The 27,462-nt window shown below is 37.3% G+C and overlaps 1 protein-coding gene across 1 annotated transcript in view; it reads left to right on the plus strand.

Annotated features, from left to right (window-relative positions):
• Positions 1-27,462, plus strand: part of C7H9orf85 (chromosome 7 C9orf85 homolog) — a 69,723-nt gene that overhangs the window by 30,671 nt on the left and 11,590 nt on the right. Inside the window, exon 2 of the mRNA XM_055428383.2 lies at positions 6,329-6,435. Coding sequence (XP_055284358.2) covers positions 6,329-6,435 — 107 coding nt within the window. The remainder of the gene's footprint in view (positions 1-6,328; positions 6,436-27,462) is intronic.

The following is a 27,462-nucleotide window of genomic DNA, read 5'->3' on the forward strand; positions in this document are numbered from 1 at the left end:
GCTGGTGTGCGGGGATGACCCAGAGGGAGGATAAAGGGAGGAGGGAGGTGAGAGGGGGGTTCAGGAGGGGGAACTCATGTACACCTGGGGCGAATTCATGTCAATGTATGGCAAAACCAACCACTATAATATTGTAAAATAAAAAAAAAATAATTAAAAAAAACTGATCAGTAAAGTTATTTTTCATCCACGAAAGTAATAAATTCTTGGCATAAGAAATTTATATAATATAGTATACCATTGTTCATACACAGTGGGAAAAAAGTATTAAAGGGAAAAGACTAGTTGCAAAACCAAGTGGTAAGGAGATGAACAAAATTTACAGACTGCTGAAGTTTGAACTCTGTCTTTTCCCCTGCCCCATTCATATTTATTGAGAGATAAATTCTATTTCCTAAAGTGTTTTGTAATAAACCAAAGGCCAACTGTAAGTATAGTAATTTAATTTCATCTAGTTAGCATAAAATTTTTCTCAGTTTGTGACCAAAAAACCACTTTTAAACATACAATTGTACTTACGATTATTTAGAAATAAGGAGTTGAGCTTATCCTACAGGATTTATTTCTGGCTGCGTTGGGCTTCGGTTCATGGTGCGGGCTTTCTCTAGATGTGGAGGGCGGGGGCCCACTGTGTGGGCTCACTGCAGTGGCTTCTCTGTGGAGCACAGGCTGTATGGTTCTCAGGCTTCAGTAGTTGCAGCCCGTGGGCTCCCGTAGTTGTGGTGCACAGACTCTGTTGCTCCTTGGCATGTGGGATCCTCCCAGACCAGGCTTTGAACCTGTGCCCCCTGCCTTAGCAGGCATATTTTAAACCACTGGACCATTAGGGAAGCCCCTACAAGATTTTTAATAGTCCAGTGTTCTTCTAACATATAGAAAATCTTTACTTATATTTTAAGTCCCTTTAACCCTTGTACCTGAATCCTCTAGCAACTGAACTAAACACTGAAGCCAGACAAAGATATTATTAAAATAAACAACCATGGGTCAGTATTTCTCATTGAACATAAACACAAAAATCTTCAGGGAAAATTAGCATATTGTATTCACCAACAAATAAAAGTGAGGTTTATCCCAGGAGTGCAATGTTGATGGATTGGAATATTTAATATTGTTAAGATGTCACTTCTCCCCCAAATTTATTTATAGTTTCAGTATAATCCTAATTGCAGTCATCACAGGCTTTTTGTTGTTGTTGTTGAAATTAACAAATTGATGTTAAAATGTATACAGTAAAGCAAAAGAAGTAGACTAGCTAGATAGTTTTGAAAAAGAATAAATTTAGGGGAGGCACAGCACTGATTTCAAGACCTTAAAGCTCCAATAATCAAGATAGGGTGGTATTGAAGAAAAAGTAAACATAGATTAATATGATAGAATATTGAGTCCACACTAGACACACATATTTAACTTTTGACAAAAAATACAATTCAGTGATGCTAGAAATTGGACACCCATAGATAATTTATAAAGAACCTCCTACCACTATTTTGTACCATGTACAAAAATGAACTCAAAATAGACCATAGACTAAATGTAAAGCCAAAAATTACTGCACTTCCAGAAGAAAACATAGATGAAAATCATGATTCTTCAAAGACTTCTTAGATTTGATATTAAAAGCATTGTCCATAAGAGAAAAAAAGTTGTCCTTCATTGCAAATGAAAAGGTTTTCTCTTAGGAAAACATTGTTAAGATAATGAAAATAAAAACACATAAAGCAATGAGTTAAATTACACCAAGATAAAACAATCTGACACATATAGAATGTGGAATATTCCCGAAGATAATGTGCCTGGTATTTTCAAAAATGTCAGTGTATAACTGATTCACTTTGCTGTATACCTGAAAATTACACAACATTGTAAGTCAACTATATTCCAATAAAAATTTTTAAAAATATAACTGAAAGAAAATCAGTGTAGAGGATAAAAGAGGGAGATCCCGCTAGCCCAAAAGAGAGAGAACAAACTGTACTTGAATACTGGTTGGGGTGTGGGGCGGTGAGGGATCATTGAGGAAATTTCAGTGTAGACTGGCTGCATTCAATGGTATTAGTTATTTTTCATTTTTCTGAGGTGTGGTTTTCTGTATTGTGGTTAAGTAGGAAAAAGTCTTATTTCTAGGATAGATATGATTGAGAGGTGAAGAATCTTGATATTTGCAATCACTGACTCAATGGACATGGGTTTGGGTGGCCTCCAGGAGTTGGTGATGGACAGGGAGGCCTGGCGTGCTGCAGTTCGTGGGGTTGCAAAGAGTTGGACACAACTGAGCGACTGAACTGAACACATGAAAAATGAATAGGTAAGATGGAAAGTATTAACAGTTGTCTCTAGATAATGTATGTGATTATGCGTTAGTATTGTTTTAATTTTTTCTGTGTGTTTGAATTTTTTTGTAATAGAGGTGAGTGTTTTTAGAACTCTGATTGGGAAGAAGTATTCTTTGAAGATGGTCTTATGATTTGCAGTGCATTTCTATAGATCTTATGAGTATCAGATATCTGTATTTACATTGCATACCTGAAAAATACTTGTAAAGAACCCGCCTGCAATGTGGGAGACCTGGGTTCAATCCCTGGGTTGGGAAGATCCCCTGGAGAAGGGAACGGCTACCCACGGCAGTATTCTGTCCTAGAGAATTCAGTCCATGGGGTCCCAAAGAGTTGGGCATGCCTGAGTGACTTCATTTTCACTTTCACCTGAAAATAACTTTTTACTAGACTGCACTACATAACACTGTCTACTTGAGAACCAGGATAGAAAACAGCTCTGTGAAATGCTTTGTAGTGTAAGGATGTTTTTTGAGAGCATTGTTTACTGTATCGTATGGCATCATTTCTGGGAAAATGAAACTTCAGGTTTTAATAATAAGAAAAGATGTGCTGCTTCTGAGAAACTGGCTTTTTGGCACGTTACAGACCTTGAATCAGGTAAGTGAGCAGAACCTTTTTTTTGGCTACTAGAAAACTCGCATCTCACTTGTGGCCTATCTCTAGCAGGTGTACTTCCCAGCTGTACTTCTGGCTGCTTTGTGATTTTCCCTCCCAACTCTAGTTTTTCCCTTAATCTGATTCCCTCATCTATTTTTTTGGTTATATTTATTTTGTAAGATACTTAGGTCCAACAATATTCTAGCCATATTAAAAGGATTTAAGAAAATACAGCTTATGATTTGGAAGTCACAGCCCCAAATATTGATTTTCACACTTACTTTTATTAGTCATATAATATCTTGCTCCTAATTTCAGAGATCCTTTATCCTCTAACCAAATTTAGAATAAAAGGAGTATTACTAGAAAATTAAAAAATATATACTTTTAAATGTACTTAAATATGGAGTAACACGGTTGTAGCTATATTGGCAGCAAATACCTTATTTTGGTGTAAGGCAGGGGAGAGAACGAGGGCATTCTGTTCCATGGAAATTGAAATTCAGCTACAGTTAGAGTTGGCATTTTTCTTGAGAATTTCATTTTTTAATTTATTTTTTTTTTCAACTAATGAAAAGCAAATGTGCCATTGTTTTATCTATAGCATTTCTGAAAGGATTATGACATACAAAAAATCCTAATGAAAATTACATTAATTGCTCTTGAATGATATTCGAATTCTTCCCCTTCATACACAGTAGTATCTTCCTTCTATTAAAGGATACTTTATATTTTATAAAATATTCTTCAGCATCAGCATATTGATACAGATGTTATATTTACAGTTTGCTCTTGCTACCTTCTTGAGAGTTGAAGTCTTCACATCACATAGTTCTTTTTGGTGATTAATGTTTTATATTACCACTGATCCATTGTTGGACAGCAGAATGTTTAAAACAACACTATAAAATATGTTGTATGAATTAATAATGGCTCAGATGGTTTTTAGGACTTTATGTATATATATGATGTAGGAGTATCCTCTGATACACAAGTTTATGATAAGTTTATTCTAACTTTAAAAGAAGTATTCATTGATAAAGAAGGTTTTCTTTTTTTAGCTAGGATTCTTAAGTCCAGTGGAATCTTCCACTGATTATTTTTTTTCCTTTAAAGATCTGAGAAGTAGCTTGTTAAACTAAATTATCTTTAAAGGCTTTTGTACTTAGAAAACTAAGTTTTGATTTTATATTTGAACATGCTTAAATCTTAACCTTAGTAACCTATTATTTTCTACCATAAGGGACATGCTAAAATTAATTGCCAAAATGGGCAGGGTTAGTTGTAAACACAGTTGTGAGTAATGTAAGATTGCCACCCCCTTTGCTCCAGGCAGAGTGATTCCTTAAAACTAGGATTAAGCTTTCCTCACGTCTCTGGAATTCACTTTTTCTAGTTTGCCAAAATACAGCAAAAACAAGGTACACAGTTTTCTTTCTGTAGTAATTTTAAATGGAAGTATTATTCATTCTCATTTATTCATTCCTTTTCTCAATGATTTCTTAACACATGAAAATCAAGTTTAATTTTGTAGTGGTGCCTGCTGGTCATGTGAATGCTGTACAACATCTCCATTTATACTGCTTCACACGTCACTCACAGGACAAGTTCCCACAAAGACCTGTTTTGTTATACTGTCGATCTGTCGATCCACCCTTAAGAAACCAGTTTCTAAACTATGCACAGCTTTGTAAATCAAGATGAACTGGTCAGAAATTGGATACAAAGCAAGCAAGAAACCAAATAATGCTCGCCAGTTAACAAGTAAAATGTGTTGTATATAATAAAATTGCAGGTAATGAAATGGTGTGCATTGTAAGAATATGCTAGCTAGAAAGTTTATATCACATTCATACTGTAATCATAGATCATCATTAGTTTATTTTTTATTATTGTTGGAGTTGGGAAAATATAAGCAATGCTTTTGGTAAGATATTCTAGGCAACAGAGGGCAGATGAAATGTGAACCTTAGTTCTGGGTATTTCTTAGCAAACCCTGTTTGTGATAACTAGGTGCCAAGGTTGATAAGAAGAGGAATTTGGTATTAGGCAGATTTCCTTCTTTGTGGCAACAATGAGCCACAGAAAAGAGAGAATATAATGGCATGCAGGATTTATTTTCCCAGGGACTCTCGGTCTAGGTCAGGAAGAAAAGAATACCCATACACAATTCATAAGTAATATAATATGTTTTTTACCACAGAATTAAATTCAAACATAATATATTCACAGCTCAGTTTATGGTTTTTTGAAAATACCCTTGAAATATTTTCTCTTTGAATAAATGTTTTGTCATTATCTTACCTTCTTGTTTAGAGCGTTAAAGAATATCAAGCGCTCTTCTGAAGTTTTGTTCTCTTTCAGATGATTTCAAAACATTGTGCTTTTAACTCAGTATTCAAATAACCTACCAAAGAATCTGCATCTTTTGAGATGCTTTGTTTTTCTCCTTTTGAAAAGTTTAAAACAGAAAAGAAGCAAAGAGAACGAGAACTTAAACTATCCTTTATTCATTATTCCAACAGTAGGCAAAGACTAGGCTTCCACAACCAAAACAAGTTAGAGAATACTCAGAGTACTTATTGGAAATATGTAGTCTAGGTCTTGAGTCAGATGAACATGTTACAAAATACAAAGCTGTTGTGAGAACGCATGACACATTTAAAAGTTTTCCTTCCTTCTTATTTCCCAACACATTTTGAGAAGAATATTATAAGGAAAAAAATTTTTTTCCTCATAAAAATCCCATTTTCTACCAGTCATATGCACATACTTATCTTCTGTTTTGAAGAATCCAGGTTATCAGGGTAACTTTTCTAAGACATCTTTACATGAGAATACAAAAAGATTAAATTGAATAATTAAATATCTCCTTGCTTCCAGCTGCTTCTCCCTGGCCCTCCTTTCTCAAGTTTCTTAGTCTCTGCCTTCCCCTGCAGACTACAATTCGGGATTATCTAATATCTCAGTTTAATTTCTCATTTTTCAGTAGAGTTGTCAAAACAGTAGGCTTAAAATATGATTGGATTTTCTTCTACTTTTTTTGAGATGTAACTTACATATAGTTAAGTGCAAATATCTTAACTATGTAGTTTGAATTGTAAACTGAATATGCATCAGAATCAGTGGGGACGATGTGCTTAAAATACTCCTGCCAGGAAATTAAAAAGTTCCCTAGATGATTCTGAGCTACATCCAGTTAAGAATCTTTGCTTTCATAAAGAGCCAAATTGATGATGTACATAAAAACACATAGTACACTGTAAAATGTTATGCAGGTTAAATTTAGGTTGCTGTTTAAAAAGAAACTTAAATTTCTCATATGCCTTTTGGGGTTTGTAATGCTGACTCACTAGTGAGATTCTCAATTTGTTTTTCTGTTTCTTTTTAAGAAAATTAATGCAAAACTTCATGATGGAGTATGTCAGCGTTGTAAAGAAGTTCTTGAATGGCGAGTAAAATACAGCAAGTACAAACCATTATCAAAGCCCAAAAAATGGTAAGTTAAGTTCCTTAATTACCTCATCAGTATCATATTACTTCATTTCCTGATTTTCAGAATTGTGTCCAGATAAATATTAGGGGGAATAGAGAAAAAATTTCCATTCTTCCATGTGGACTAGAATTTCATCTTACATGCTGCATCCTGGCTTGTGAGGCAAATAGATTAAAAAGGTAGATTCATCATTCCTTTCCCCCTTCTTCCCTAAGTAAGTAATACCATTTTTATAGCATTCTGTTCAAAAATTAGACTAGGGTTTTTATTTTGCAAAATTCTATCTTCCCAATGACAAGATAATGATATTTGCTACTACAGGGGATCTTTAAAAGCATCTAAGCTTTTAATTGGACCCATGAAGATTACTGAAATGGCTTAAATTGAGTATCATGAGTAAATCACTAGGTTGATAACTTATAATTTCATTCCTTTGAAATTTTGGGTCTACACGAAAAGGCACTGGACTCTGTTTCTCATTTTTCTGTCCTTTCCCTTCCTCTGTAATGTTGGCATTCTGTTTTATCAGCTTTATGTATGTCCTGATGCTGCCTCCTCACATCCTTTAGCTCAGCTGAGTAAGGGCCATATTGGAGGGTAATTTCTGCCTGAAAGAGAGAACTGATCATTTTAAATATAAGGCTTAGGATCAGTACGTGTGATATTGTTTTGACAATTATGAATTTTAATTTGATCATTTATATAGGAGCTGCTGCTGCTGCTGCTGCTAAGTCACTTCAGTTGTGTCCGACTCTGTGTGACCCCATAGACGGCAGCCCACCAGGCTCCCCCGTCCCTGGGATTCTCCAGGCAAGAACACTGGAGCGGGTTGCCATTTCCTTCTCCAATGTGTGAAAGTGAAAAATGAAAGCGAAGTTGCTCAGTCGTGTCTGACTTGTAGCGACCCCATGGACTGAAGCCTACCAGGCTCCTCTGTCCATGGGATTTTCTAGGCAAGAGTACTGGAGTGGCTTGCCATTGCCTTCTCCGATATAGGAGCTATTTGAATGCATTTGTTCATTGTTGCATTATTTTCCTTTCAGCTATTCAGTACTGACATCTTCCTTAAATGTATTCCCTCTTCCTTTTTGGGAGGAAATTTTAATTAAAGTTTGGAAGGTTAGTCTAAAAAATATAACCTTTGCTGTTCGTTTCTTTTGAAAATTTATGTCAACTTTTTTGTGGATTTTTAGCCCAAGCTATGGGGTAATTTGTTTATTTGAGAATAACAGGTTTGAATGTTTTAATTTGGGCAATTTAGTTTGCTCAAGATGCTTCTTTTTAATACTGAATGGTTAAAAACCTCAAGTAAGGATAGACTAACTTCAGTTTTTTGGAATTTTTATTTTTGTATTGCTCTTTCAGAGCAAATTTTTAGTATTTATTTTAGGTATAGTTGACCTCTTTTAAAATAGCTCTACATTTTTCTCTCTCCTGTCTTCCAACCTTTTCTTTGTATTCTCTAGTATTTCTTCCTCAAAGAAAACACATCTAAAGAAAATTTAAAATTTATGCTCATTGGCCCAGATTAGCAGTAGGGAAATTTGGCAACTGTTTGTACTATTTAATGGTAGATTTCCATGGATAAATTAACTCTGTCCCCTACCATCATGCTGATTCACTATTAACCGTGTAGTTTTAGTTAATAGACCTACCACAAAGTTTGTAGTTTTTTGAATATTTTCAACAGGTCTTTTTTTATATATATATAATATAAAGGTATTTTGAGATTTCATCACCAGTCTCCATTTTTCTCTTGTAGTACTATTTCCTAAAAGAATTTGAAGTATAGGTAATAAGTATTTATATAGCCATAGAGTTGTAATAGATTCACATTATAACAAAGGAAATCATTGAAAAATATTTGTTCCCTACCCATTATCTGTATTTTAATCTCTTTAATTTGTGCTGCATCCTTTATGTTTATCTTCATTGAATGTGCCGGCATGTAAAAGATCATATCAATTATTATACATTTTCCAGATGGTATAACTTGCTGAAGAATTTCTGAACTAAGTGATTTTACAAAGCTCTTGAGTTTTCACTGTTTTTGTGTATTGCTTATGGTCTTAATATTTTTATGGCTCCAGAAGAATTTGCATACTATAAATCCTAGAAAAACAAATATTTTATTCAAATATAAAGACTCAGTTAAAAATAAAAGTAAAAGGAAACAGTATTAGTAGCAAATCTTACGTTTAATTCTGGAGAACTTACAACACAACAACCTAAGAATGGTTGAATGGAGACACATGGACCCAAAGGTCAGCAACTCTGTCCTGTCTCGGAGTCATTGAAGTTAGGGATGCTCATGGTGATGCTGCTAGTACTGGCAGTATGTGACTCAGAGGCTAGATGAGAGCTAGAGAGGAGCTGCTGTCCTCTGTCACCCTGAAGCAGGTGAAGTCGGCCATAGGCTAGCTAACAGTGAGTGCAGAATGAAGGAAATACAATTTTGTACAAATACCAAAGTACAGGTAACAAGGCTTTAAGCCTGAAGGAAGACCTCCAGTAATAAAGAAGCCCAAACTAATTCAAAACAATGATAGCTCCTGAGAGACTAAGAAGCTGCTAGTCAAGACAAGGTTTGAACGTATTATCTAGGAAGTCAACTTGCCTGGCCTAGAGTATCATGAATTTCAGATTATTTTAGAATTCTAGATTACATCAGGCATTTTAGAAAGCCTAGCTTTCAAACTCCAAACCAAGATTGAGAGTGTCCTGAAGAGTATAAATCACCTATGTATACTTTGTTGTCTCTGCATATCAAAACTTGACCAATATTATAAGTATTTAAATCCATTGATAAAAGATGATTAAAGTAGCATAATTTATTTAAAATTTTAAATGTCTTATTCAAGCTAATCACTTATAAATTAAATTTGTCCTTTGTTAAGATTTGTATAGGAAGTTTACTTTGACACTAGATGTGTCTTTGTGTAAAGATTCCTTTTCCAGCACCCTGAATAGTACATACAGTTAAAATGTTGAGCATTGTTTCGTTTGTCTGTCTCATGCCACAGATTATGTAACCCAGTGAGGTACATAAAGAAACGTTCAGCAGAGCATAAAATGTAGGAGGAGAAAGTGCTGTTTGTAAGTAACAGTTCTTTTAGAATGAAGTAATATTCTGAATATTGGGAAAATTAAAGCATTTTCTCCCATTTATTTAGCATGTGAATCATCAAAAACTATGCACATCTAGCAAATATCCATTGTCTATGGGATCTGATATCAAACGTTAGATTAAAAAAAAAGAGTTTATCAAACGTTAGATTCAAGAAAAAAAAAGAGTTTGATATCTAAACTCAAACGTCTTTGTTTCATTCATGGGAAGCAAAAATTGTATGGTGTTTGTAAGTGGCATAAAATATTTTCACATTTCTCTTTCACCTCCAGTAAGGTGATGTGCTGCAGGATTTGTATAAGCATGTTCTTCACAACAGTTTCTCCCGGTTACTGGAAGCAACCCTGGACCATCTGAATAGATGTCTGAACTTGAATTAAAAGAGGAGAGTTGAAAACTGTGTGTTGGCTAGAGAGATGGGAGGATGGCTGTGAGGGGAACGGGATAAAATGCATGTCACCTATTAGTAATGTGTGAACAATGGGATACTGATACAATACTACCCTTTGATAGGATAATTTTAAATATCATTGAGTATACAAAGCTTTAGGTCTTCATAGAAATAAAGTGAAAGGCTCATAAAGGTAATGTTTAGTTTTTTATAGCTTCTCATCTCTGTAAAAGCAATAAGATGAACTGCCATCCTTGTTTTACACTCTGCCCCTTAATCAGAGGTCAGCGTAATTGTACCAGGACTTCCCCATCATTTTGGCTCATATCTTTTGATTTTAAAGCAAGAAATTGCTACTCCCTGGTGGAGGAATGTTGTGGTGCTACGACGGACTTCTCCCTTGACACCTGAATAGTATAATCATTATTAAGATTACTATTAGATGTAAGAATTGTGGTTTAGAACAGGACTAAATCTTTTTGTATAAAACCTCATTTTTCGAGAGGAATTCCCTGGCGGTCCAGTGGTTAGAATTCTACACTTTCACTGTCCAGGGCATGGATTCAATCCCTGGTTAAGGAATTAAGATCCTTCGAGCTGCAAGGCAAGGCCAGAAAAAAACAAAGAAACCCCCTCATTTTTCAAGTGCCCTGTTTTTGACTTTTGGAAAAAAAAACCCCAAAGATAAAACCATTTGTTACCATTCCTGGTCAGTCCCAAGCCATTCATGAGCACTGTAAATAATTTTAGGTGTAGAGCTAAAAGTTTCTGGAAAAGCAAGAAATCTTAAAAATGTAAAGTGATTTGTATAACTCTTAAAGAAGAAGGGACCTTAATATTCTTCACTTAAAACTCATTTATAGACATTTATATTATTTTCCAGGTACTAGAAATACAGATGTTTAAAAACTGACCCCTTCTTCAAGCAATGTAAGGAAATGAACTCTTAAATACACTCCTTCCTTTTTTTAATTCTGGGCTCAGAGGGATTAAATGTCTACCCAAGATAAGAAAGTAAAGCAGATGGAGTTAAGATTCAAATGCAGATTGTCCTATTTCAAAGCCCCGTGTTTTTACTCTCCCACAGTGAATTCTCTGTATTTTATTATTCACTTAAAAAGTCCTTTTTCCCTCTTCACCTGAGCCTAATAGTAAATTTAATAGAAGTCATCTCGGTTGTTTATGGAAGTTTCCAACTTCTGAGTCCAACATATATAGCTCTGCTTTTTTTGAAATAACATATATCTATAGACAATAGATTTTACTTTCAGGTCCTGAAATGCCTGAGCTGTTACCTAGAAACTTCTTATGCCTTGTGTTTCAGGTAACCAAGCAACCTTTTTCTCCTGTTAATTTCAAAATGTGGCATGCTAATACCCACATTTGTGTTAAAATCTCTAGCTTGCTTTCTTTTCTCTTTCTACCATTAAAAAACAAATCACCAGTTTATGTAGTATTAGCTCATGTTTAACATTGCCATGGTATTTGAAGAGAAAGGAGAAGCTAGTATAAAATAGCAACAGGCCCCAAACAGATTCGAGTCTGGGAGGGGAGGGTTTTGCCTCCCAGGAACTTTTGGCGAGGTCTGGAGACATTTTTGGTTGTCATGACCAGACCATCTGTGAAGGATGCTACTGGTATGTATAGGTAGAGGCCAGGTATAGGCTTAGCATCCTACAGTGTAGAGGACAGCCCCACAGCAAAGGTACATCCAGCCTGACATGCCAATAGTGTCTTGGTTGTTGCATACAAAATAGATGGTTACTCACAGGGTCGAGCCACTGAAACTTCATGTGTATTTTTAGTTCAGTGGTTTTCAAACTTTTCAGCTGTAAAAATTTTGAATAAAACAAAAGCTTACCCAGAGTCTATAGAATATGATAGGCCAAAGTGGAACTGTCCTGAATGAAGAGAGGGGAGTCAGGACCTTATATGCCATAAGAAGAATGTTGATTGAAAGTAGATTTCATCCTAAAAATATTTCAAGTAAAGAGGAGAACTGGTATAACATATCTTAGAACCACATTGCTGTGGGGATGTCTGGACAAATAGTTTCAGGACATGTGAGTACTTTATGCCTAAAAACACTGCTACAGAGTCACTCTTCCTGGTCCTCACATCCAGCTATTGTACTCCTTACTTGATAATTTTGAAGTGTATTGCCTCTTAATTTTTATTCCCACAGACTGCTCTGGTACAACCCTTATCTCTTCATACTCCATTGCATTAAATAAATGCATTGTCCTCTGTCTCACCTCTATTCCCTTGGTCCAGGTGAATAAAATAGTGTTTTGAAAAGGTTTACTTCACATAAATATTTCAAGGCCCTTGTGGGGGAAGAGTTGGGTCTCCAGTAGCAGGGAGCTAAGTGGAGCTTTGTCCCCCCAGAAGTTTTGCTTTTATATGTTTACTGTTTTATGTTATATTGGAGCATAGCCAGTTTACAGTGTTGTAATAGTTTCAGGTGGACAGCAAAAGGACTCAGCCATACATATAAATATATCTATTCTCTCCCAAATTCCTGTCTCTTCCAGGCTGCCGCTTAACACTAAGTAGAGTTCCCTGTGCTATACAGTATTAACTTCTTGATTTTTCTCTTAATAAAGAGTACCACTGCCCTCATTTTCCAAAGAAAGCAAATTAATGCAAAAAGAAAACACCAGGTATATCCACTAGCTAATGGTTAAATCATGATAGTACCTAGTACTCATTCTTTGGTGCTGAATTATTGTATTTGTCCGTCAGCTGGCAAATTTATTGTATTTTTTCATTGCGCGAACACCATAACATGAATCGCTTTTAATCAGTTATAAGCATATTTTAGATAGATAGATTCCATTTGTAAGTATCCCAAGTTGTACTTGCTTTCAGTGCTTAGGAACTGAGCATATTGTTTAGTTCACTATGAGGTACCTGAAAAATAATGTTTGCAATATGCAGTGGTCAGTCCAAATTGAACCCTTATTCCTCCATATAATCTGAATTTATAGTATCTGAGTGAAGATCCATTATTTAGGTGGCTAATTCTATAATCCACAAGTTTTAAAACATTTTGCCTTGCCTCTCTTGATGTATTGTAAAACTGAGCACATTTATTAGTTCTTTCTATTCCAGAAGCATAGCTTCTGTTATTAAAATAAACCTTTGACAAGTCTCTGAGCCATCATTGGCATAAAGCTATAATACATGCAAGGAAGAAATAGATTCAGGGACTTCCTTGGTGGCTCAGTGGTAAAGAATCCACCTGCCAGTGCAGGAGACACAGGTTCGATCCCTGGTTGGGGAGGATCCCCACATGCTGTGGAGCAGCTAAGCCCTTGTGCCACAGCTGCTGAGCCTGTGCTTTAGAACCTGGGAATCGCAGCTGCTGAGTCCAGGTGCCTCAACAGCCGAAGCCCAGTTGCTCTAGAGCCCAGGAGCCGCAAACTGATTGTATGATCAGATTTTCCTTGTTTAACCTCCAAAAACCAAGAAACCTGCCATGGATTTGAAAGATAATTTAGTAAAATTTGTATGTTACTTTGAGGCTTCCCTGGTGGCTCAGTGGTAAAGAATCCACCTGCCCATGCAGGAAACACAGGAGATGTGGGTTTGATCCCTTTGTTTGGAAAATCCCCTGGAGAGGAAATGACAAGACCCATTCCAGTATTCTTGCCTAGGAAATCCCATGGACAGAGGAGTCTGGCAGTCTGTGAGGTTGCAAAGAATTGGATACGGTTGAGCAACTGAGCACACACACACATTTGTGTGTGTTAGAAACAAAATTCTCTCGAGGAAGAGTCCATGGTAATGATGGAGGATATTATCCCAAGCATAGTTCTTTTCTGACAAAGAAGTGGGATTGCTCGGGATGACAGACAAGAAATTTGGTTCAGTTTGCAGTTATTTTGAATAGCAACTTCACTGTATTATATACTGCTGTGTATTATAGAAAATACCAAAATGACTCTGATACTAAGAAATTCCCAATCTGTTATGGGAAATGGGCCCACAGATAACTCATCAACAGATTGCAAGTGCTGGGTGTAAATAAAAGGAAAACAGAGACCCAAAGGATGCAAGTTAAGACTGCTGAGGAGGAATAAAATGAAAACAGGAGAGACAAATCTAGAAAAGGTAGTGGCTGCTGTAAACAGTGGAGAAGGAAATGGCAACCCACTCCAGGACTCTTGCCTGGAAAGTCCCATGGACAGAGGAACCTGGTGGGCTGCCGTCTGTGGGGTCGCACAGAGTCAGACACCACTGAAGTGACTTAGCAGCAGCAGCAGCTGTAAACAGTGTTTACAGGAAACACTATGAGGAAGGCACCAGGGAATGGAGGGAAAATGGACAAGAACCCCCTGCTCTCTTTGATAGACATGCAGATACTTAGTTACTGTCTATATGTCTTGTTTCGGATTCTACATAAGTGGCCATTTGTTCATTCATTTGCTCTATGTTGCCTGTCAAAAGAAGATCTGCTTTGCATATACATTTAATGAAGAGAAAACAAGACAGAATTTTGCTTTAGTCGTTGGATTTCTAGTCTTAAAAAGTGTGTAGATTAGTATTTCTTTGATTTTTTTATAAAAATAAACATTGTTATATAGTACAAGATAATCCTGTACTTCTGCTTCATTGACTACACCAAAGCCTTTGACTGCAGATCACAACAAACTGTGGAAAATTCATAAAGAGATAGGAATACCAGACCACCTAACCTGCCTCCTGAGAAACCTATTTGCAGATTAAGAAGTAACAGTTAGAACCAGACATGGAACAACAGACTGGTTCAAAATTTGGAAAGGATTATGTCAAGTCTGTATATTGTCAGGCTGCTTATTTAACTTATATGCAGAGTACATCATGTGAAATGCTGGCCTGGATGAAAATCACAAGCAAGAATCAAGATTGCTGGGAGAAATATCAACAACCTGAAATATGCAGATATCACTCTAATGGCAGAAAGTGAAGAGGATCTAAAGAGCCTTTTGATAAGGGTAAAACAGAAGAGTGAAAAAGCTGGCTTAAAATTCAACATTCAAAAAGCTAAGATCATGGCATCTAGTCCCATCACTTCATGGCAAATAGAAGGGGAAAGAATGGAAACAGTGGGAGATTTTATTTTCTTGGGTTCCAAAATCACTGCAGATGGTGACTGCAGCCATGAAATTAAAAGATGCATGCTCCTTGGAAGAAAAGCTATGACAAACCTAGACAGCCTATTGAAAAGCAGAGGCATCACTTTGCCAACAAAGGTCTGTGTAGTCAGAGGTACGGTTTTTCCAGTAGTCATGTATGTATGTGACAGTTACACCATAAAGAAGGCTGAGTGCCGAAGAATTGATGCTTTCGAATTATGGTGCTGGAGAAGACTCTTGAGATTCCATTGGACAGCAAGGAGATCAAACCAGCCAATCCTAAAGGAAATCAATCCTGAGTATTCATTGGAAGGAATGATGCTGAAGCTGAAACTCCAGTATTTGGCTACCAGATGCGAAGAGCCGACTCATTGGAAAAAACCGTTACTAAGAAAGACTGAAGGCAGGAAAAGGGGGTGACAGAGGGTGAGATGGTTGAATAGCATCACCGACTCAGTGGACCTGAGTTTGAGCAAACTCCAGGAGATAGTGACAGGACATTTTGGTGTGCTGCAGTTCATGGGGTTGCAAAGAGTCAGACATGACTTAACGAGTGAACAACAAGATGATCAGCCCCTCCATATATACCAGTGTATGACAAGAAATTATATACATATGTATATATGTGTGTGTGTGTATATGTGATATATATACAGACACATATATGTAGTATTTATGTATGTACACACACTCAAATACAGAGTGTGAGTTTAGCCTCTTTGTTTTAGCTCTTCAGCTCCAGCATTTCTTATAATAGTTTGAGGCTCTTATAATAGTTTGGTTAATCAGTAATTTGAGAGTTGTGTCACCACATTCCAGGAGTATTAAAATGTCCTAGAGTGGAGTTTTAGTCACAGGCCATTCTATGTCATATCATAGAACAGTGACTGTAAACCCTGGCTTTATTATTGCCCAGAGCTTTAGTACATTAGACTAAAGTCCTTAAGCTTCAGTCCTCCTTATTAAGGAGAGTTTTTAGTACTGTCATCACTTGTGCACCTGTGCAAAAAGCCTACTTTTTGACATTAATATTGATTGATATAACAAGCTTCGATTTTAAATTGCCTGCTCCAAATAACAGTTTTGATCAGTAATTTCCATTTTCTCTTTTTTTCTAAACTACTGTTGGTCAGAGGTGAATATTTTGTACTCTTTTAATAATTAGTGGTCATGTATGGATGTGAGAGTTGGACTGCGAAGAAAGCTGATCGCCGAAGAATTGATGCTTTTGAACTGTGGTGCTGGAGAAGACTCTTGAGAGTCCCTTGGACTGCAAGGAGATCCAACCAGTCCAGTCTAAAGGAGATCAATCCTGGATGTTCATTGGAAGGACTGAGGCTAAAGCTGAAACTCCCAATACTTTGGCTACCTCATGCGAAGAGTGGACTCACTGGAAAAGACTGATGCTGGGAAGGATTGGGGGCGGGAGGAGACGGGGACGACAGAGAATGAGATGGCTGGATGGCATCACTGATTCGATGAACATGAGTTTGAGTGAACTCCGGGAGTTGGTGGTGGACAGGGAGGCCTGGCATGCTGTGATTCATGGGGTCGCAAAGAGTCGGACATGACTGAGCGACTGAACTGAACTGAACTGAAGAATTATTCTAAGTCAAATCCATTGCAAGAAGAAGAGGTAATAAAATATCTCCACTTATTTCAAATACATTAATTATGAAGAGAATTAAACTTCTTGTACTGAGTGTTTGAAATCTGTGGACATTGTTTCCTTAAAAACATTTCCTAAGTAGCATATGATGTAATTCCTTAGTATGGTTTCAGATTCTTTTTATGTTAGCACAGATTACTTAGAACCACTGTAGGAACTTTCACTTTATAGATCTCTGTCAGTGTTCAGTTCAGATGCTCAGCCGGGTCTGACTCCTTGCAACCCCATGAACTGCAGGATGCCAGACCTCCTTGTCCATCACCAACTCCCGGATTTACTCAAACGCATGTCCATTGTGTCAGTGAGGCCATCCAACCATCTCATCCTCTGTCGTCCCCTTCTCCTCCTGCCTTTAATCTTTCCCAGCATCAGAGTTTTTTCCAGTGAGTCGGTTCTTCGCATTAGAAAGACAAAGTATTGGAGTTTTAGTTTCAGCATCAGTGCTTCCAATGAATATTCAGGACTGATTTCCTTTAGTATTGACAGGTTGGATCTCCTTGCAGTCCCAAGGGACTCTCAAGAGTCTTCTCCAGCACCACAGTTCAAAAGCATCAATTCTTCGGTGCTCAGCTTTCTTTATAGTCCAACTCTCACATCCATACATGAGTACTGGAAAAACGTGACTACACAGACCTTTGTTGGCAAAGTAACATCTCTGCTTTTTAATATGCTGTCTAGATTGGTCATAGATTTTCTTCCAAAGAGCAAGGGTCTTTTAACTTCATGGCTGCAGTCACCATCTGCAGTGATTTTGAAGCCCCCCAAAATAAAGTCTCTCACTGTTTCCATTGTCTCCCCATCTATTTGCCATGAAGTGATGGGACCAGATGCCATGATCTTAGTTTTCTGAATGTTGAGTTTTAAGCCAGCTTTTTCACTCTCCTCTTTCACTTTCCTCAAGAGGCTCTTTAGTTCTTCACTTTCTGCCATAAGGGTGGTGTCATCTGCATATTTGAAGTTATTGATATTTCTCCCGGCAATCTTGATTCCAGCTTGTTCTTCCTCCAGCCCAGCGTTTCTCACGATGTACTCTGCATATAAGTTAAATAAGTAGGCTGACAATATACAGCCTTGCCATACTCCTTTTCCTATTTGGAACCAGTCTGTTGTTCCATGTCCAGTTCTAACTGTTGCTTCTTGACCTGCATATAGGTTTCTCAAGAGGCAGATCAGGTGGTCTGCTATTACCATCTCTTGAAGAATTTTCCAGTTTGTTGTGATCTACACTGTCAAAGGCTTTGGCATAGTCAATAAAGCAGAAATAGATGTTTTTCTGGAACTCTCTTGCTTTGTCAGTGACCCAGTGGATTGTTGGCAATTTGATCTCTGGTTCCTCTGCCTTTTCTAAATCCAGCTTGAGCATCTTGAAGTTCATGGTTCACATACTTTTGAAGCCTGGCTTGGAGAATTTTGAGCATTATTTTGCTAACGTATGAGATGAGTGCAATTGTGTGGTAGTTTGAGCATTCTTTGGCATTGCCTTTCTTTGGGATTGGACTGAAAACTGACCTTTTCCAGTCCCATGGCCACTACTGAGTTTTCCAAATTTGGTAGCATATTGAGTGCAGCACTTTCACAGCATCGTCTTTAAGGATTTGAAATAGCTCAACGGGAATTCCATCACCTCCACCAGCTCTGTTCGTAGTGGTGCTTCCTAAGGCCTACTTGACTTCACATTCCAGTATGTCTGGCTCTAGGTCAGTGATCACACCATCGTGATTATCTGGGTCATGAAGATCTTTTTTGTATAGTTCTTCTGTGTATTCTTGCCATCTCTTCTTAATATCTTCTGCTTCTGTTAGGTCCATACCATTTCTGTCCTTATTGTACCCATCTTTGCATGAAATCTTCCCTTGGTATCTCAAATTTTCTTGACGAGATTTCTAGTCTTTCCTATTCTATTGTTTTCCTCTATTTCTTTGCATTGGTCACTGAGGAAAGCTTTCTTATCTCTCCTTGCTATTCTTTGGAACTTTGCATTCAAATGGATATATCTTTCCTTTTCTTTTTTGCCTTTAGCGTCTTTTCTCTGCTATTTGTAAGGCCTCCTTAGGCAACTATTTTGTCTTTTTGCATTTCTTTTTCTTGGGGATTGTCTTGATTGTCCATGTGAGTTTCTATTATTTGTCCTCGAAGGGTGGAGTAGCACAGCTCACTGTTTACGAAAGCACCTAGTCATCTCATGTGAGAGTATTATATGTGGAGCTGAATTATCATAAAGGTTAAAGTGTAATAATAAAACCAGGAAATGAAGGCAGTACCAGAAAAGTTGTGGCAGAAAGTCTGTTTCAGAAATGCTAAAAATAACAGATCAGTTTTTTTCCAGTTGATGTTTATTGTCTAGATCAGTGGTTCTCAGAGCTTTTGTTCTCAGGACCTCTTTCTTTATATTGTTAAAAATTACTGTGGACCCAGATAGCTTGATTTATATCAGCTTTTATGCATTATATCTAATGGTATTTATTAGATATAATGATATTTATTGTTTTAGATATGAAAACTGGGACTTAAAAATAATTATTTTATAAATAATGTGAATATAAGCAACCATTAAAGGTTAATGTTGTGTTCCTAGTGCAGGTTGGAAAAGAATTTCCAGACATGAGACAGAATGAGAGGGAAATAAAGTTCATTAGAATGCGAGATGCTGTTAGAACAGCAGGCCAGCGCAAGGGAGAATTGATGTTGAACAATGATTCTTAGTCCACTTTTATACCCATGGTTCAGGGAGTGGGCTAGACGTCTTGCAGGTCATTTGCTAATTGGATGAGGCAGGTATACTGGGGTGGGGGAAGTAGGGGAAGCCTGTGTGGGTTAGGAGGGGAGGCAGGTTATACTGCCCAGGAGGACCTGCAATCCCTTAATAATTACAACACTGGGGAGGGAGGGACGGTAAGGGTCTGGTTTTTCTGTTCCTGCACTCCAAGACCCTTCTTGGTTTTATCTGCTCTTTTATCCTTGGGTCACCACATTTAATACTAATAATTTTTTATGAAAAATAACTTTTGAAACTACCGCACAATTGCACTCATCTCACACGCTAGTAAAGTCATGCTCAAAATTCTCCAAGCCAGGCTTCAGCAGTATGTGAACCGTGAACTTCCAGATGTTCAAGCAGGTTTTAGAAAAGGCAGAGGAACCAGAGATCAAATAGCCAACATCCGCTGGATCATGGAGAAAGCAAGAGAGTTCCAGAAAAACATCTATTTCTGCTTCATTGACTATACCAAAGCCTTTGAGTGTGTGGATCACAATAAACTCTGGAACATTCTGAAAGAGATGGGAATACCAGACCACCTGACCTGCCTCTTGAGAAACCTGTATGCAGGTCAGGAAGCAACAGTTAGAACTGGACATGGAATAAAAGACTGGTTCCAAATAGGAAAAGGAGTACGTCAAGGTTGTATACTGTCACCCTGCTTATTTAACTTCTATGCAGAGTACATCATGAGGAACGCTGGGCTGGAAGAAGCACAAGCTGGAATCAAGATTGCCGGGAGAAATATCAATAACCTCAGATATGCAGATGACACCACCCTTATGGCAGAAAGTGAAGAGGAACTCAAAAGCCTCTTGATGAAAGTGAAAGAGGAGAGTGAAAAGGTTGGCTTGAAGCTCAACATTCAGAAAACAAAGATCGTGGCATCCGGTCCCATCAGTTCATGGGAAATAGATGGGGAAACAGTGGAAACAGTGTCAGACTTTATTTTTTTGGGCTCCAAAATCACTGCGGATGCTGATTGCAGCCATGAAATTAAAAGACGCTTACTCCTTGGAAGGAAAGTTATGACCAACCTAGATAGCATATTAAAAAGCAGAGACATTACTTTGCCAACCAGGTCCGTCTAGTCAAGGCAATGGTTTTTCCCGTGGTCATGTATGGATGTGAGAGTTGGACTGTGAAGAAAGCTGATTTCCGAAGAATTGATGTTTTTGTACTGTGGTGCTGGAGAAGACTCTTGAGAGTCCCTTGGACTGCAAGGAGATCCAACCAGTCCATTCTAAAGGAGATCAATCCTGGGTGTTCACTGGAAGGACTGATGCTGAAGCTGAAACTGCAATACTTTGGCCACCTCATGCGTCGAGTTGACTCACTGAAAAAGAGTCTGATGCTAGGAAGAATTGAGGGCAGGAGGAGAAGGGGATGACAGAGAATGAGATGGCTGGATGGCATCCCCAACTCGATGGACATGAGTTTGAGTGAACTCCAGGAGTTGGTGATGGACAGGGAGGCCTGGCGTGCTGTGATTCATGGGGTCGCAAAGAGTCGGACACGACTGAGCGACTGAACTAACTTTTGAAACAAAAATGTTAGTGAGACAAGTGGCATTGTTTTAATATATTTCTGAATTTCATTAGTGTCTAATAGAAGGAAAATGAAGCAGTACATTTTAAAAATAGTGTAAGTAAATATTAATAACCGTTTCCAGATTACAGAAATTCATCTTGGATACGGTGTAGAATCTGAAACCATATCAGTAAACACTTATACTAAAATGCATTGGTCTGTCTTGCAGTTGAATGGATCTTTCACCCATGCATGGTTTTGTAACATCATGCATTTTGCTAGTTTGGAAAATAGTAATGCATTTAATTATACAGATCTTCCAAATGTTGCTGTATTTTATTATGCAATTTAAAATGTTGTGTTGATGCTGGAAGCATGTCATTTAAAAGTGTGGGTTTTTCATTTTTGCTAGTTAGCTGTGGGTTTGTGGAGGTGACAAATACAGTGATTACTAATACAGTTTGGTGCTGCTGTCTTTGTTCAACCTAAGTTTCAGCACTTTTAGTAACTGTTAAAAAAAATGAAACCCCAAGAAGTTAAAGTGGCTTTCAGTGATTATATGGCAAGGATATGTCAAAATATTTTCTAGTGTTTATAGTGATCTTGAAAATAAAATTTTATCTCTTGAATTTTACCCTTAAATGGATAGTAAACATTTTTTAGCTTTTATTTTCTTTTTGTGGTTTTCATTATTTACAAAATGTGACAACGTTTTTAAAAAGTGTACTACTGTGTCCTTTGTTTAGTGTAAGGCTAGTGCAGAGAAAAAGAGAGCAAGCCGGGCATTCAGGCAAGAAAAGGGAAATTTATTAGAGGGAAAAGAGAGGGTGACTAGCCCTTAAGGAGAACCATTATTCTCCCTTTCAGACGGGGTCTTTCTTATATCCCACCAATGAAAAATTCTCTGAAGGGATGGTTCATTTTTAGCCAGTGTTGAGTCCTGTGGTCATGTAGCCGGAGGTCTGGAATCTGGTGGTCTCACAGCTTTGAGAAGATAGGCGCCAGTGGGAAAACAGAATGTCATTTGGGCAATTTGGTCAACCTCAAGGATCACTGTGATCTTATTCTTAGTTTGCAAGGTCAATATAATGAGCCATCTTATCTATGAGACCCCACATTGGCCCTATCAGTTAGTAAACATGGTTCATAGGAGTAACCAATGGTTTTATTTGACCAGGTTCCACTAAACTGGTTAGTTGTGGTGTATGCATGGACAAGATTTATTGTTTCTGGGAATTGTAGTCCATGAAAATATGAAAAGAAGGTCAAGCCACCATTATTTTAACATCTCTGCAGTTCTCTTAGTAATGAACTCGTAAAATATTCAAAATATAGCTATTTTCAGGGGAAATTAGGTAAAATTTATGTTTAGGTCAATTTCAAGTTTTTCCTTACTACTCGTTTTGTAAGAAAAAATAGGAGTGAATATCTAACTTACAGGTGTTTTTAAAGATGTTTCAAAATACTGCACAAGTTTTATGACAGCTTGGAATGTATATCTTTTATCATTAAATTAATGTCTAAACCATCTTGTGCTTAAGATCAAGATTCTTAGGCTGGCCAAATGTGACGTAGAAGAAAAATGCTGAAACTCAAAATACTTTTACATCTTTCTCTTTCCTCCCTGTGAAGACATAAAGCCTAGGTTAAGAGGTTTGAAAGCAAAGGGTGACAAAGATCTTATGTCTGTGATTGAGAAACTTGAAGGCTGTAAACATATAAAAAATGCATATAATTTACCTTTCAACAAACATTTCACATTTATGAAAAGGAAACATTATAAAATTGTGTCTATGTGTGTATTTCCTTATAAGATAGGTAGATTTATATTCACTAGCCTAATACAACCTGTTTTTCTGAGTGAATTTAAATTTGAAAAGAGCATGATTGCTTACAGCAACAAAATTCCTTGTCTTCTCAACTAGCTTTGGGGATATTGGAAAATCCCCCTCTCTCTGCAGTAGTACTTTGATGTGGTCAAGAGTTCTCAAGTGCTTGTGTGCATAAGAATTTCTTAAGGAGTTTGTTAACAGACAGATTCTTGGAACCCATCCCCAAGATTCTGATTATGTGAATAATGGGTGTAGCCCAGGAATCTGCATTTTAATAAGCTATGCCAGTGTTTGAGCCAGTGCCAGAAGTCCCTGTCTTGAGGGTTAGAAGGGCCAGAGAGTGTAGAATCTGCTCTCTTTTGACTCTGGATTCCAAAACAGGATATACCATTTTCGAGCCTATTTTACATGTAAATTTTAACATTAACATTTGTATAAATACAATTTTATCCATGAATTAGCAATTTGAATACTTAAGGATTAGTTTACCCCAGGAGCCCCTGTTATAAAACAGCATATTCGTAGAAATGACTTTCTTTGAAGCCTCAGAAGAACCTAACCAAAACAGTTTCTTTAAAATTATTTTAAAAACTTTAAAAAATCGAAGCCAAAAAATACAGAGATTTTTTTTCTAGTCCATTTGTATTGGTTGGACTTTGTGTGTATTCTAATAGCATGAAAATTTAATCTAACTTTTATTTCAAAGTAATTAAGTAAAGCTGTTTGGAAAGTCAAAACCGGAGCATACCAGATAATTTAGCAAACAATTTTCAAAATTATTTTCACTTTGATTGTGAAGACTTTCTTTTTAATTCTAATTTATATTCCCCAAAGCTCTAACATGCAGTAAAATGTACATGTTGCAAAAAAGTGTTAAAAAACAAAATTCAACTGAGTGACTTTTAAAGATTTTATTGATTTTGTCTCGTTTAGAAGATGGAGAGGATCTGTGAGGAACTGTAGAAAATGAAAGACCTTTGAAGGCAGAAAGGAACGGTAACAAGAAAGTCACACTAGACAGAAAAGCAGGTTGGTTACTGCAGAGTCACTTTTCTTTAGGGGATAACAGGGGTCCTATCAGGCTGAGTACCTAGCTTGTGCTGATCAGACAATTCGTGATGGATTTAAGGGGCTTCCCCAGGTGGCTGCAGTGGCAAAGAATTTTCTTGCCTGTTCAGCCGACTCAGGAGACATGTGTTGGATCCCTGCATAGGAAAGATCCCTTGGAAGAGGAGATGGCAAAACACTCCTAGTATTCTTACCTGGACAATTCCATGTACAGAGGAGCCTGGTGATCTATAGTCCATAGGTTCACAGACTCAGACATGACTGAGCATGTATTCAGGATTGGTTTAAAATTCCATTTCTGGGAGAGTCAAAACTGAAATTAAGTCTCAGCTTAATGATTTGGGGGGCTTCCCTGGTGGCTCAAATGGTAAAGAATCTGCCTGCAGTGTAGGAGACCAGATTTGATCCCTGGGGCAGGAAGATCCCCTGGAGAAGGAAATGGCAACTCACACCATTGTTCTTACCTGGAGAATTCCATGGACAGAGGAGCCTGGTGGGCCCCAGTCCATGGGATGGTGAATAGTCGGACACGACTGAGTGACTAACACTTTGACTTTTGATGATTTGGGGCTTAGCCTAAGTAAGTCTATTTGGGGGCCAGTTGTTTTGTTTTAACAACAGTTTTGTAAGTTTTGACAAATGAATACTTTTGTGAGGCTGATGTCACAGTTAAGATACAAGACAGTTCTGTTACCCCCAAACATTCCTTTATGCCACTTGGTATCCTGCTACCTCACTCCCAGTCCCTGGCAAACACTGATCTGTTTGCTTTCCCCATACTTTTGCCTTCTAGGAGAATGTCATATGTAGGATTCACATAATATATGGTCTTTGAGGCTGACTTCTTTAACTTAACATAGTGGATTTGAGATTCTTCCGCATTGTTGTGTAAATCAGCGGTTAGGTCTTTTTATTGCTGAGTAGTATTCCTTCAGGATGTTTCACAGTTGTTCATCTGTCTCCTGACTGATGGTCATTTAGGTTTTGCTAGTTTTTGGTGTGGAGAAGGCAATGGCACCCCACTCCAGTACTCTTGCCTGGAAAATCCCATGGATGGAGGAGCCTGGTAGGCTGCGGTCCATGGGGTCACTAAGAGTCAGACATGACTGAGCGACTTCACTTTCACTTTTCACTTTCATGCATTGGAGAAGGAAATGCAACCCACTCCAGTGTTCTTGCCTGGAGAATCCCAGGGACGGGGGAGCCTGGTGGCCTGCCATCTATGGGGTCGCACAGAGTCGGACATGACTGAAGCGACTTAGCAACAGCAGTAGTTTTTGGTGATTGTAAACTATCCTGCCATAAACATTCATATGCAGGGTTTTGTGTGAATGTATGGTCTCATTTCTCTTGAGTAAATATCTGGTAGTAAGCTCACTGGGTTTATGTTAAGGTTATGTTTAGAATAAACTGTCCAGCTATTTTCCATAGTGGCTGTATCATTTGTATTCTTAATAGCAGTGTGTGAGTTCCAGATGTTTAGTATCCTTATCAATACTTAGGATTGTGAGGGTTTTTTCCCCCTTGAAGTCTTGTTTTGTTCTTTTTGAACCGTTAGTGTGAATAGCTATATCTCATTTTGATATTAATTTGCATTTTTTGATGACCAGTGGTGCTAATCCTCTATTCCTGTGCTCATTTTGCATCCTTATTTCTTTTTTTCTATACATATATTTAGCTCATGTTGCATTTTTTGATGACCAGTGGTGCTAATCCTCTATTCCTGTGCTCATTTTGCATCCTTATTTCTTTTTTTCTATACATATATTTAGCTCATGTTTTTATTAAGTTGTTTTGTTTCACTTATTACTGAATTTTGAGAATTCCTATATAGTGTAGGTGCAAATCATTTATCAGATATGCATTTTACAAATATTTTCTGCCAAATTCTGAGTTATGTTTTATCCGTTAAAGAGTATCTTAAAGTGGAGAAGTGTTTTATTTTGGTGAAGATCTGTTTCATTTATCAGGATTTCTTAATCATTATTTTCTTATAGGTAAAAAATCTTTGGTTAGTATCACAAATGCTTTTTTTTACTGTGTTTTCCTCTAGAAATTATGTAATTCTTGGTTTTATATTGGGTTTATGGTCCATTTTCTGTTAATTTTATGTATATCCAACTGCTCTGTGGTCATTTGTTTAAAAGTCTGTCCTTTCTCCATTGATTTTCCTTTGTACTATGTTGAAAATCAATTGATTTTATATGTTAGAGACTGTTCTGTCCCATTAATCTGTGTGTCTGTTTGTCACCAGTACCCACTGCCTTGATTACTACAGCTTTAAGATAAATCTTGAAATCCAGTCTTAAGAGTGTTCCCACCTTTTTCTTTTTTCAAACTTGTTTTGACTAATATTTTTCCTTTGCTTTTTCTTGTAACTTTAGAATCAGCTTGTCAATTTTATTTCTAATTCATTTTTTGGGTATATTCTGTGAGATTTTCCTACATAGACCAGTGATTTTTTTAAAACAATGAAGACATGAAAATTCCCTGGTGGTCTGGTGATTTGGACTTGGCACTTTCACTGACATCGCCTGGGTTCAATCCCTGGTCAAGGAACTAAGATCCTACAAGCCATGGGGCACAGTCAAAAAAATAAATACATTTTTTTAAGTGATAAAAAATGAGGACAGTTTCATTTCTTGCTTTCCAATCTGTGTGACTTTTATTTCTATGTTGGCTTTATTGCATTGTCTAGCACCTCCAATGTGTTTTTGAAAAGGAGTGATGAAGGCAGATATTCTTGCCCTGTTCTTGACTTTGTGAGGAACATAGTCTTTTATTATTAAGTGTGATATTAGCTATGGATTCTTTGTAGATAATTCTTATTGGATTGAGGAAGTGTCTTTCAGTTCCTAGTTTGCTGAGAGTTTATATCATGAATAGATTATTTGTTGTTCAGTCGCCCAGTCGTATCCAACTCTTTGAGACACCATGGATGCAGCACTCCAGGCTTCCCTGTTCTTCAGCATCTCCTGGAGCTTGCTCAAACTCATGTCTACTAATTGGTGGTGCCATCGAACCATGTCATCCTCTGTCAGCCCCTTCTCCTCCTGCCTTCAGTCTTTCCCAGCATCAGGGTCTTTTCCAATGAGTCGGCGCTTCTCATCAGAAGGCCAAAGTATTGGAGCTTCAGCTTCAGCATCAGTCCTTCCAATGAGTATTCAGGGTTGATTTCCTTTAGGATTGATTGGTTTGATCTCCTTGCTGTCCAAGGGACTCTCCAGAGCCTTTTCAAGCACCACAGTTTGAAAGCTTCAGTTAAGTTTTGTCAGATACTTTTTCTGTCTATTTAGATAGTCATGTGGTTTTACTTTCTTAGAACACTGATTTGGTGAGTTAACATTTATTGATTTTAATATAGAATCAGCCTTTAATGCCCTTGGATAAACCTCACTTGATCATGACTGTATCCTTTTTTACATATTGGTAGATTTGATTTGCTAACTCAGTTTCATACCCATTTTTATTACCAATACTTGTCTGAAATTTTGTTGTTATCTTGATGTTAGGTCTCATCAAGTGAGTTGGGGAC

Source organism: Moschus berezovskii, chromosome 7 (genome assembly GCF_049115385.1).
Source record: "Moschus berezovskii isolate FMDL1 chromosome 7, NW_MosBer_1.0, whole genome shotgun sequence".
Lineage (NCBI taxonomy): Eukaryota > Metazoa > Chordata > Mammalia > Artiodactyla > Moschidae > Moschus > Moschus berezovskii.